At 40.1% G+C, this 13,988-nt stretch overlaps 1 protein-coding gene across 3 annotated transcripts in view; it reads right to left on the reverse strand.

Annotated features, from left to right (window-relative positions):
* Window positions 1-13,988, reverse strand: part of SMC5 (structural maintenance of chromosomes 5) — a 79,409-nt gene that overhangs the window by 13,855 nt on the left and 51,566 nt on the right. For 2 of the 3 annotated variants that reach the window (XM_072151081.1, XM_072151063.1), the window contains exons 18-19: window positions 11,213-11,338; window positions 4,600-4,662 (exon numbers count right to left, since the gene is read on the reverse strand). In XM_072151081.1, the coding sequence (XP_072007182.1) occupies window positions 4,600-4,662; window positions 11,213-11,338 (189 nt within the window). The remainder of the gene's footprint in view (window positions 1-4,599; window positions 4,663-11,212; window positions 11,339-13,988) is intronic. The other variant, XM_072151072.1, reaches the window with a different exon arrangement.

Below are 13,988 nucleotides of genomic sequence, written 5' to 3' on the forward strand. Positions count from 1 at the left end.
TTTTTCTTGCTCCAGTGACAATTGTAGTTTCAAAATGTTTTGCTGTAAATGGACCAAGGATTATCGATGAAGCTTCATGACAGACACCTTACAGCTGACCATTGCAGTCTGGGACTTAAGTAAAGCATCCAGAGACTTCATCAGAGGTCACAGTGGGCAGAGGCATCCGTCTTTAACTTGGAGTCATCTGTAAATCGGGTGTTCTTAAGTAGGGGACCGTCCGTATTTGTAATGGGGGTGGTATTAACCACTTCATTTCTCCAATTATATGTACTCTGTGGATATCAAAGTTGTACATATTGGTTGGGCTGAGGCACTAACCAAACTAATTGTGCAGTTAGTATGTTGCCTGCTTTGCGCGCAGGTGCACTATGATGTTGGAATCCCTGCTGAAGGCAGTAGATCCATGGCTTGGGAGAATGTGTGTTGTAATGCCAAAATCTTTACTGTGGGCAGTACTACTACTACTACTACTCCCAGCAAAGATTCCGGCATCATCTTGCTCACTTGTGGAACTACTGCTAAAACATTTTTATAACAGTTGGAGAATCCGTTAAATGAATTTCCATATCATGTTGTATGTAGATGAATTATTTTTAAATATTTCATTTGATCATTGTTTTATCAAATAAGTACTAATATTTTTTCAAGGACTTCTGGAGCCTTTGCGATCTTGCTTACAAGAGAAGCCGTGTGGAGCATTGCAAGCATTGAAAGGGGATTGTATAGTTTCACACACTGGGGGCTGCAGGGCATTTCATTACTAGAGGGGCTGCTGCAAGGCACTTCATTACTAGGGGGGCTGCTGTTGGGAAGGGTCCACGGAGCTCATCTCTCTGCTCCCTGCACACCAGGACGGCGCTCACACTGGCACATTCGCTGACATCCTGCCTGCAGCAGTGTGAGGAGAACTACAAGCTACGGAGTGATAAGTTATTTATTTGGGGGGGGGGGGGGGTGGCACAGGAGATCTAGTGTGCTGTGGAATACCAGATATGTAGAAGAGCCAACATGGTGTGTAATAGGCATCTCATATCTAATATCATCTCTAATCTGTCTCACCTCAAATACTAGTACAATGTTCAGTGTATATAAACCTATACCACGATAATCTAACCACATTTTCAGCTCACAGAACTAGATGAATCATAATGTGTCGACTTGGTCAAGACAATCTCCTGCAGTTCAAACCGAGCATCAGTATGGGGAAGAAAGGTGATTTGAGTGCCTTTGAACGTGGCATGGTTGTTGGTGCCAGAAGGGCTGGTCTGAGTATTTCAGAAACTGCTGATCTACTGGGATTTTCACGCACAATTATCTCTAGGGTTTACAGAGAATGGTCCAAAAAAGAAAAAACATCCAGTGAGCGCCAGTTCTGTGGGCGGAAATGCCCTGTTGATGCTAGAGGTCAGAGGAGAATGGGCAGACTGGTTCGAGCTGATAGAAAGGCAACAGTGACTCAAATCGCCACCCGTTACAACCAAGGTAGGCAGAAGAGCATCTCTGAACGCACAGTACGTCGAACTTTGAGGCAGATGGGCTACAGCAGCAGAAGACCACACCAGGTGCCACTCCTTTCAGCTAAGAACAGGAAACTGAGGCTACAATTTGCACAAGCTCATCGAAATTGGACAGTAGAAGATTGGAAAAACGTTGCCTGGTCTGATGAGTCTCGATTTCTTCTGCAACATTCGGATGGTAGGGTCAGAATTTGGCGTCAACAACATGAAAGCATGGATCCATCCTGCCTTGTATCAACGGTTCAGGCTGGTGGTGGTGGTGTCATGGTGTGGGGAATATTTTCTTGGCACTCTTTGGGCCCCTTGGTACCAATTGAGCATCGTTGCAACGCCACAGCCTACCTGAGTATTGTTGCTGACCATGTCCATCCCTTTATGACCACAAAGTACCCAACATCTGATGGCTACTTTCAGCAGGATAATGCGCCATGTCATAAAGCTGGAATCATCTCAGACTGGTTTTTTGAACATGACAATGAGTTCACTGTACTCAAATGGCCTCCACAGTCACCAGATATCAATCCAATAGAGCATCTTTGGGATGTGGTGGAACGGGAGATTCGCATCATGGATGTGCAGCCGACAAATCTGCGGCAACTGTGTGATGCCATCATGTCAATATGGACCAAAATCTCTGAGGAATGCTTCCAGCACCTTGTTGAATCTATGCCACGAAGAATTGAGGCAGTTCTGAAGGCAAAAGGGGGTCCAACCCGTTACTAGCATGGTGTACCTAATTAAGTGGCCGGTAAGTGTATGTAGAGTTGCAATTTATAAACGAGTTTATTTTGTAATTAGTGTTGTTTTGTATAGATGGTGCAAATTGGGTTTGGGAGATGTATTTACATGTGCCACATCTAGGTTGAGCACATTTAAAACTACCTTTACTGTTTAACCATGTGGGATTCGTATGTGAAGAAGAAAATAAATTGGGAGACAAAACGTCACCAAGGGTGGCGGAATTTCTAGTTGAAAAACGGCATCCTGATTTTAATATGTTTAAAATGGGATCCTGGTATAAAATGGGAAGATGTCTTTTTATTATATGTATTACTTGATTAAATTGGCAAGTGTAATCAGTGGAATAATTATTTTGTTTTTGACAAAAATTTTTATTTACAGAAACAAGGATGCCCCATGGGCTCGAGATTTTCACGTTCATTAGCAAATTTGTTTATGACCTGGTTTGAAGAAGAGACAGTTTTCTCTACTCTTAATCCCTATTGTTACAACAAAGTATTATGGAAGATTTATAGATGATTGTCTTCTAATATGGACTGGTAGAGAAACAGACATTGTTTCATTTATTTCATATCTCAATGACAATAATAATATACGTTTCACCTGTTCTTTTTCAGCCACCTCTATAGCATTTTTGGACTTATGTTTGACAGGTGTTCCAGAAAATCGCAAAGTAGAATGTAACCTTTATAGAAAGCCCACTGCAGGCAACGCTTTGTTACATGCCACTAGCTGTCACCCACCACATGTAGTCAGAAATTTACCTAAAGGAGAATTTATTAGGGCTAAAAGAATCTGTACACAAGAAAAAAATATTTAGAAACCTCTAGTAATATTACTCAACGTCTATACGAAAGAGGATACAATAAAACCCTTATTTCACGTACAAAAGATACCCTAAGAAACAAATCCAGGTCTCAGTTACTTTATACTAATCGTTCCACCAACACTAAAACAGATAGAAAAAATAAAAGTACTGACCAGGTAACTTTTTTCACTGATTACACTTGCCAATATAATCAAGCAATACATATAATAAAAAGACATCTTCCCATTTTATACCAGGATCCCATTTTAAACATATTAAAATCAGGATGCCGTTTTTCGGCTAGAAATTCCGCCACCCTTGGTGACGTTTTGTCTCCCAATGTATTTTCTTCTTCACATCAGAATCACACATGGTTAAACAGTAAAGGTAATTTTAAATGTGCTCAACCTAGATGTGGCACATGTAAATACATCTCCAAAACCCAATTTGCACCATCTATACAAACAACACTAATTACAAAATAAACTTGTTTAGAAATTGCAACTCTACATATGTAGTGTATTCTATTATTTGCAATGAATGTTCGCTGCAATACATAGGTAGCACTAAACGGGCTTTGAAACAGAAAATAGCAGAACATATATCGGGGGCTCGCTATGATCCATCCACCATGCATGTAGGAAGCAATATACGTAACATTTCGGCAGTTTCCAGACACTGCAGGGATTTACACAATGGAGACACTTCACATTTATCAGTAGTACCCATAGAACGAGTTAATTGCCCTAAAGAGGCGGGGATTGGATCAAAGCTCTCCGAAATAGGGAAGCCTACTGGATATTAACCATGAAAACTAGAATACCACTAGGTCTAAATTCCAGGAATGATGTAATGTACATTTACTAAGCATGTTTAAACCATGCTTTTCATTACTCTGTTTTTTGATGTTTTCCTGTTGCCACTCAGCTGCATTTAATTTGTGACGTATTGTCGACTCCCTTTTCCGCCCACTTCCTTTCCTTTTTCTATATAACTTTTTACATAGTATGGTGAAGTGTTGACTATGATTAAGAACAGCATTTAGTTTGAAAGGCGTCAGTTTCTGTCATTACCATGGTACCTTTTTAACCTATTTTTTAAAAGGATGAAATAAAAACTAAGTTTTATACTTATGATTTAATATAATTTTTGCTTGGTTGCTGGATTCACCTACTTTTCCTTTGACTTAGAGAGACCCTGCCCACATTCTGGAATTTTGCACTGACCAGCCTAGGGAGTGATAGGAGCTATAACAGCAATAAAACAGAAAAAAAATGTGAAGTAACGGGTCAAAAATTATATTTATTGAGTTAACGTCACTAGGGGGTTGAGATTTGCAAATTTTCTTTTATGGGAAAACCCCTTTAAACGTAAAATCCAAACATTTCCATTTTCAAAAGCAGCTGAGCCTTTTTCCACTTATGTGATTATTCCTACTTTTTTGTGCCTGATAATTATATGGAAGATGAAATGACAGCACACATTATGGGCATTGCAGTAGACACAACGTAGAGCTGCCTTTACAAATACCTGACAGTCATCATTATTTGAATGGATAGACAGCAAATTAGCCAAAGTGTCCAATCTGAATGCCTGCAGAAGAAAGGAAACAAGAACACCCAGGACAGGTTAGAAGAAATTCTTCTCACATAGTGTGCTTAGTATAGTCTATTTCATGGACAAATGCACTAAGACCCACCCAGTAGTACTGAATCTTAGATTACCTCAGAAACTAGTGTTAACCTGAACTCGCTAGTCAATAGTACTGTGTAGCAGTCTAAGTATGGCGATACATGCATTTTTTGTCTCGTGGTCTGCACATCCGCAAAAAAACAACAACAAAAAAATTATAGCATACAAAAACGCCAGTCTGAATGAGTCCTCTGATTAATGGCAAACAACTAAAGATAACAGGGATTTAAATTTTATTCTTATATGTGTAATATTTCATGTAGTTATGTATCCTAAGGCTTCATACAGACGAACTTATGGGGGCTGGTGATACGGCCGCACAATTTGTGGACGCATCACGGCCCCCATAGACACCTATTTCCACCTATAGCAGTGATGGCGAACCTTCTAGAGACTGAGTGCCCAAACTTCAACCAAAATCCACTTTTTTACCATGAAGTGCCAACACAACATTTTAAGCAGTAACTTAACCAGTTCTTCCTCATCTTTCAATCGTATCGGTCCCCTGAGGCCACCAATACAGTTGAAAGAAGGAGGGCACATGCAGACTCTCGTTGTAGCTTCTCTCCAGGGTCTCTCTGTAGAGGAAGAATGAAGGGTCCAGCAGGATGACCTCCAAAGACATTGCACTTCTGTAAACACCTTCTCACTTTTCCCGCAGTTCCAAAAAGCCAATGAAATGTCACTTTAAAACAGCGCTGAGAGCAGCATCTCTTAAGTTTCTTAGGACTGCAGCTGGATTTGGTCCTATTTGGTAAACTCCTAACCAGGAGCGATGGTCTGAGTGCCCACAGAAAGGGCTCCAAGTGCCACCTTTGGCACCCGTGCCACAGGTTCGCCACCAATGACCTATAGACACCTGTTTCCCGTTTTTTTTTTTAAGATGCAGACACTGAGGTTTCAATGGAGAGGGGAAGGAATGAGGAGCGCCTCCTGCACCCAGTAAATATGGTACAATCCTCTTTTTTTCTTCCAGCAAAGCACCAATCCAGCATTTATGTGGAATTCATATCACATTTGGGATATGGGACATCTACAGGATGCAAGTTCCAGAACCTTCTGGCTCAACTTTCCTTGGAATGGTCATAGAGGTTAATAAAGTCTGACCCAAATGTGCAGCTACCTTTTTTTCCCATTAACTGCCGCAATGATATTGGGGGACTACAGTTCTTGACAAATATGTAGATATCAGATGTATATCCAGCACTGATTTACCGTATATACAAGAGTATAAGCCGAGACCCCTAATTTTGACACAAAAAAACTGGAAAAACCTATTGACTCGAGTGTAAGCCGAGGGTGGGAAATGCATTGGTCACAGCCCACCCAGTAAATAGCCTGCCAGTCCCCTGTAGTATATAGTCAGCCAGTCCCCTGTAGTATATAGTCAGCCAGCCCCCTGTAGTATATAGCCAGCCAGCCAGCCCCCTCGAGTATATAGCCAGCCAGCCTGCCCCCTCGAGTATATAGCCAGCCAGCCTGCCCCCTCGAGTATATAGCCAGCCAGCCTGCCCCCTCGAGTATATAGCCAGCCAGCCCCTCCCGGTCCGTCGCTGGCACCATGACTTCAGCCGCAAGCTGACATCCTAGTGTGTGCCAATGCGGCTGATGTCACGAAGACTGTGACGGACCAGGACCCGATGTCAGAGCTGCGATGGATGCCGGGGAGCGTCAGAAGTTGACTCGAGTATAAGTAGAGTTAGGGTTTTTCAGCACATTTTTTGGTGCTGAAAAACTAGGCTTATACTCGGGCATATGGTATTTCATATGCTATGGCTAGATTATAAATGTTAAAAACGGGAATAACCTTTTAAGCTGAACATCAGAATCTAAAACAGGCAACTGGTGATTAATATCCTGTCTAAAAGCTCAACTCTTTTTTTATAAAAACCCCTCCAAGATGAAAAAGTAGCTCTGTGACTATGTCGGCCTCAGGGATGCAGAGCAACCTTGAAGCCGACAGATTCCGAGCTACTGTGCCGGTGGATGAAATAAATACACACTGGCAGTGACATAGCAGTATAGGAGGTGGTGGTGATGGTAGGTGGGTGTCATCAGTGCTACATTGGGCATGCAATAGCCTGTAACTCGGAGATGTAATGGATAAGCTCCAAATAACACATGCACCCTGCCCTCTGATTTGCTATGAACCCAGTGAGGCTTCAGCACAGCTTCATATGACCACCCAGACACAGAAACATCTTTCACTTATATTCTCCTAAATTAGCTAAGATACTATATGTACGCAGTCAGGGATGCTGAGTTATGAACTGTTTATATATAATTGGGAGAAAAGGCAAACCCCTGTCTTTGCCCCAAGCCCCTGATAATGCCACGTTAGGTGGTGAAACATGTCAGGGGGGGGGGGTCAATATTAGATTTTAATACAGGCAGTGAGGGCCAAGGTAGCTAAATCATTGGTGGTGTATGAGGTGTAATGCATGAGAGGGAAAGAGGGGAGTTAGGGTAGCAGCACGATAGCTGGCTTGGCTCCATTGAACTGCTGCTAACTATGTATGGAATGTGATGTATGAGGAATAAAGGGGTCAGGGTCTACAAGCCCACTACTCAATAGATTTAAAGAGACACACTGGAGCTAATCTATAGGACCGAGATAAAATGGTGTTTGGCAATCAGGGCCAAAGAACTAAGATATCCTGATGCTCTGATCAGTGAATACTCTATCGTTTGTGTTACACGGATCTCCCAAAAACTCACCCCATTCCTCCATCCCACCCTGGTCCGCTCCCCTCCTTCCCCTACCCTCCATCTAAGAAGTTATTAGAAGGAAGGGTTAACAAATACAATACACCCATGACAAGGGAAACCGCCAGGTATGCGCACATTAAAAAAAAAAAACAACACTCTCAGCAGCTAATCCCCACCTCCTGATAATTTTAAAATCCCTTTTGAGTTATATATATGTGTTCTCTGTTATATGTTTTTTTTAAAAATTTTTTTAATAAAAGTTACATTTTATTAGCAAAAAAGGGGGTTAAAACTGGCCTTGCGGCACTTGGGTTGTTACAATCCAAACAAGTTTCAAACAACAGAAAGAGCTGATGCATGCGAGGTGTAAAATAGATCTTCATTAAAAGCGAACCTGTCACCAGGAATGTCATTATTAGCTGATGACCGCTCCCAACAACCTAGGCTACATTAATTTTAAAAATGCCTTTGTCAGCATTCTGAATCACTTCAGTACTTTATAGTAGTTTATTTTATATTACTTGACTCCCTGCCAGCAAGATGTGGTCTGTCTGAGGGGTGGCAGGCAGCCTGCATTTCCTCATGCATTCTCACTCTCCTACACATCATCTCCAATCCCTCACCTCCTCGAAGCATGTGTTATGAAGTGTGGAGGGGTGAGAGAGGTGCATGAGTGTGGAGACTGACACAGGCACACACAGGGTGCAGCTGCATCTCGCTGGGTCTCACCACATGCTGCAGACAAGTAATGTGAACTAAACTATTATAAACTATTGAAATAAATCAGAATGTTGCCAAAGACATTTTAAAAATGCCTAGACTATAAGATTCCATCACCAGCTTGAACTGATATTCCTAGTTACAGCCAAATATACAAAGCATGTCCCAGAAGGTGGATTTGCACTGATTCTAAATCCCCAAAATTAGTAACATCACTGAACATCATTGTGCCCATAAAATAAAACATCTGCTCAACCGAAGATAGATGCATCAAGATATGGGACAAGTAAATGGCGTTGGTGCGGTTCAATGGTATAGTATGTAATTACTATTATAGTATTACTACTACCAGGATACAGCTCATTGGCATTTTGACTAGAATGCCAGAATGCTACCCTTTGAATCAAAAGTATATTTTTTGTGTGTACATACATGCAGTTATACAAGATACACCTATATTACTTCAGATTACTGTTCCTTTGAATAATTACAATACCTAGCCACTTGAAGCAGCAAAACAACTTTTCTGTAGTATTCTGGCAGTTGCTGTATTCTATCAACTGCATAAAAACATACAGTAAGATTTATTTAATGGAGATTGTGGTAACATTACTCATGTTGTTAGTTGTGGTAACATTACTCATGTTGGTAGTTGTGAGATGTATGTTACAGGAAAGAATGTATGTAAATTAGCGAGTATGTAGGATGTCATTAGCAGTGCATAACCTTTTCTGTTAAAATTTTGGGCCCTAAACCAACTACAGGTCCCAGCCTTGTGGTGAAGTAAATCAGAGAACATCCTAGCTTCACCGTGAATGCACAGTTCATAAGGCACTTACACAGTGAAGCCAGGGTGCTTCAGTACCAGCAACACACACAGGCGCAAAGGATAGAGGACAGTGGCAAGTATAAAGTAGAGGGTGATTTGGCACACTAAACAACAGGCCCATAAGAACTTGCCAGTGTGGTTTAGTGTAGCAAAGAGTGTCCACCTTGGCAGCTTACCTTTAACCATTTCACAGGCTTTTCTTGAAATTTTGTCATGTTATTGGCCAGAGCAATTTTTTACAATTTTGACGTGTACAAATAAAACCAAAATTACAGCAAGAAACGAAACATATATTTTCTGAAAGCAGACATTTGCCCCATTTTTAAAATTGCATTAAAAAAAATACATAAAATTTGACCGATGGCAAAAAAAAAAAAAAGTGCTCAGAGCGCAAAATATTTACTTTCACACCACCTAAATATAATAGATGAACATGTGTAGAGTTCAGAGATACCTCATAGTCACCATATAATCACTAAAAATGAAATCACTTTTAAGCTAGAAATTTTAAGACAGTCACAACCTGCAAAATATAGCAATAATGCAGATTAAAAAGCAAAGGCACCCCTAAACCTATATATTTTTTGAAAGCAGACAACCAGGCAATTGCATTTGCCATGATTAACAGATGACAGCCTGTACCACCCTTATGTTACTTTATGGTAAACAAATTATATAAAAACAATATGCACTGAAAATGCCATGAAAACATAAGTTTTCACATAAGTCACATCAAAGCGGAGGCTTACGCACTAATAGGCATTTAAAAATAATACAAAGTGAGCAGATATAAATATATATACCACAATACACACCAACAAGAATTTACTCTCCCAAAAATGCCAAAACAAAAAACGATGACATATTTGGTTGCAATCCACAAATATGTTAAAAAAATATATTACCGTATTTTAAGGTCCTTTGATTTTCTCAAAAATTAAAGGTACACCTTATAGTCCAGTGCGCCTTGTATATGAACTGTACTTACAGACAACAGCTGCCTTGAACTGTGCACAGGTATGCCACCTCCTGGTCATTCATCCTTATAATCAGGTGCGCCTTATAATCAGGTGTACCTTATTTATAAACCTAGATGTTTTAGCAGGCATTTATTGATGGTGCGCCTTATAGTCCGGTGCGCCTTATAGTCCACACAAAATAAGAAGCTCCTATTCTGTCACAATCAATTCTTTTCAGGAATCACCGTCTACCATGTATACAAAAATAACTTTTAAAATTCATTTATACACACTACCACCTTCATGCAACTTTATGCAGCAAACCGTAATAAAATGCAAAAATTACATGAAAATCCTAAATTTCCTCTTAAATATGTACAAATCCAGAATACTTATATAAAGAAAATACAATTTCCTAAAAACAGTAGTAAGAAGTTCATACATACTACACATGTGTATATCCAATGACCTTGTGAAATAAAACATTTAGTAAAAATGCTCTTTACTATGTCATACATTTGTGTGAAAAATCTGTGCCACGATGGAACCAGCACAGATTTAAAAAAATATATAAATCTCTACTGGGAGGGGGGGGGGGGGGTGGAATCATAGAGGAGCAGGGGGCCCACTGGCTTTCTCGGGGTCTAGGGAGGTAGAGGGGTAGACGAGGGTTGGCCTCTGCCTAGCGAGCTACCCTTGCCTGTCCCAGCCCTCACTAGTGATCAGTGGTGTGCGTATTTAGACTTAGGGGGCTGCCGTCTCCTGGCGGGGCAGGTGTGGGGGCTGCCGTCTCCTACCTATATACTAGGGGGGGGGGGGGGATGTGCTTTGAGGGGGGGGGGGTATATAAATATACATTGGTGGTATATATTTTATATTAATATATGTGGTATATACATTATATCTATTATGTGTAGTATTTTTGCTGGAGAGACATTTTTTTCTATCACCTCTATTGACTACTGATAGGCCTTATTGTAGATCCCTTATTATAGTAACCCTTTTGGATTTCATTTTCATTATTATTTTTTTTTTTTATTAGTAGTGGGTGGTGCCATTTAATTTTATAATCTAGGCTCCGTCCTCATTCTGCCACGTTTTTCTACAATTTTACAAAGGAGGTGTGTGTGTTTGGGGGCAATCTGGTCTGTCTAGGGCAAAATGCCTTCTATTACATGCTATATTTATATAATTCTACAAACCCTATATTACCTGGTGGATCATAGATACTTACAGTTTGAAAATCCTGAGATACCTCATCATTCTGTCCAAGGTTGCACGCTTGTCTTGCCTTTCTCAGAAGACCTTTGCAAGTTTCCAGAAGATTACGTTTCTTTTCATCTATAGCGACAAACTCAATCTAATTTGAAAGAAAAAAAATTAAGACATAATTCTTGACAGTTTACATGCATCTGTGAAGCCGCTCAACTTCTTGGATGGAGGTGGGACATCCTACTGCAATCTCTGCACCACTGCCTCCATCACACATTACTACTTACAGTTTAGCTCCAAATGCCAGTGATCACGGATGGAATAGACGGTAAATATTACAATTTACAGCCCCATGGGTGACCGACGATGACTCAACCTAGCACCTTACTGACACAGCCTAAAATGGCCTTCAGGAAATAGAACTTTTTTTTGTTTTTCCATGCTCTAAATTCCAAAGGACAGACCTTTTTTTTTTAATCTGACATGGGCTTATGAGGGCTTGTTTTTTAGGATTTGTATTTTACAATGGGCTCATTTTTACAGTAAAATAATTATTCAAATTTATTAACTCTTTCCTGCAGTGGAACGGCCGTTTTGCCACTTGTTTAATTGAAACATTTGCGCAGTTCACCGTAGAATACAATAAACATGTAGGATAGTACGATTAAGGAGACATTAAAAATGTGTCTACAGGTTTTCTATGTTTTACTACTTTCACAAATAAACCCTTTGAGGAATAAAAACATTATAGCTCTCAGAATAAGGCAACAGAAATGCAAATTCCTTAATCAAAAGAGTATTATCAGGGCTTGTTATTGTGGGAAAAGGTAACAGATTGGTAGTATTATAAGGTAGATCAGACTTTTTGACCGATTTCTATTATATACACTGCTCAAAAAAAATAAAGGGTACAGTCAAATAAAAAATACTAGATCTGATTTAATTATTCTCATTGAATACTTTGTTCTGTACAACGTTGAATGTGCTAACAAAATCACCAAAAAAATCATCAATGGTAATCAAATTTATTAACCAATAGATGCCTGAATTTGGAGTCGCCCACAAAGTTGAGATACTTTGCGAGTTGAGATACAATGCTTATTCATGAGATTTTATTAACTATTTCAAGGGGATACAAACAAAATTATCCATTTTTATTTTGGGTTTTTAGCACCTTTTTTCCCCCGCTCGCAATAACTTAAAAATAATATTTTATCTTTATTCTCTGATTCACTGCGATTACAGTGATACCTCATTTATATAGTTTTTCTTATCTTTGTTTAGTTTTACTGAGCAAAACCAATATTGGAGAAAATTGCATTGCTTTTACTATCGACAACTTTTTAGGGGCATAACTTTTGTATTTTTCTGTTGACGGGTCTAGTTTAGGGCTTATTTTTTGCAAAAAGAATTGTTATTGTAAATAGTATCACATAAGGGCACGTAACTTTTTTTGATAACTTTTTAGAACATGTTTTGTGAAGGTATTTGATTAAAAATTGTATATTACAGGAAGTTTTTCGCGGTTTTTTTTTTAAATTTTTTTTTTATGTCGTTCACCAAGCAGGTTCAATATTGTTCTAGATTTATAGTACAGATTGATATGTACCGGTACTGTTTTGTGGTTTTTTTTGTGGTTTATATACTTCATTTGGTCTTTATAAGTAATTGGACTGATTAAGGGACTTTAATTTTATTTAATTCTTACAAAATGATTTTCACTTTTTTTTTTCTTTTTTTAATTTTCCACTACTTGGTTTGAACAAGCTTTCATCCGATCGTTTGTTAAAGCCTTTACGCTGCAATACACATGTATTGCAGTGTACAGTGCGAGTACGATTTCCTCTCTGTAGGAATTGTACCTCCAGTTATTGATTTAAAGGGTATAGAGAAAGTAGGGTTTATATGGTCAGGCAGGGGCGTTGTTTGTTAGTGTATTCTAGGATCTAAGTCCCACTCTTTCCCTGTATGCTACCCACAGTGCCCATAGCTTCATGAACTTGTCATGACTCCTGTCTGCCCAACTCGCCAGCTCTTCTAACCTGTAGAAATGGTCTATTTTCTTAAACCATTGTTCTACGGACGGAGCCACTCTGACAAATGAATGCTGAGGGATAAGAAGTTTAGCAGCTTGTACCAGAAGTTCAGCTAGGTACGTCTTGGAGGGCGTCCAGGTATTGCTGGGCAACCATAGTAGGACAGATTAGCCTTAAGCTACATTCACACGAAAGTATGGGGGTCATATATACGCCCCCCATACACTTCTATGGCCTCACGGCGCTGTAAGGGAGCGGTACGGTGCAGCACACGTGCGTTACCGTGCCGTTTCGTAGCCCGTGGAAAGATAGGACATGGTGCGCTGTGTATTTCTATGGAGAGGGGCGGGAGTGAGCATGGGTGTACTGTGGGGCATGGAAGAGAAGGAACGTCTATAGGTTGAGTTTGCTGGAACAGATTTCAGGTGCTATGTCCCAATTGCTGAACTCCTAAGATAGTAGGGAAGTAAAAACCTCCAAAGAGTGGACCTATTTTAAAAACTAGACCCCGGCATCGTGGGCAGAGAGGTAGGTGACCCCTTTAGGTGCTGCGGTCATGGTTGACCACTGCGCCTAAAGGGTTAAATAGCCGGAATCGCAAGTATCGCAATCCTGCCTGTAAGTGCAGAGGCTCAGTTGTCACACAGCCCGCCTAGGCTTTGCTTCACCAACATCATGGCTAAATTCTGCAGATAGCCTTACAATAGCCAGGATGGTGGTCATGTGTATGTATATAGTATAGAACAGTGATGGCGAACCTTT

Source organism: Engystomops pustulosus, chromosome 1 (assembly GCF_040894005.1).
Source record: "Engystomops pustulosus chromosome 1, aEngPut4.maternal, whole genome shotgun sequence".
NCBI classification, from domain to species: domain Eukaryota; kingdom Metazoa; phylum Chordata; class Amphibia; order Anura; family Leptodactylidae; genus Engystomops; species Engystomops pustulosus.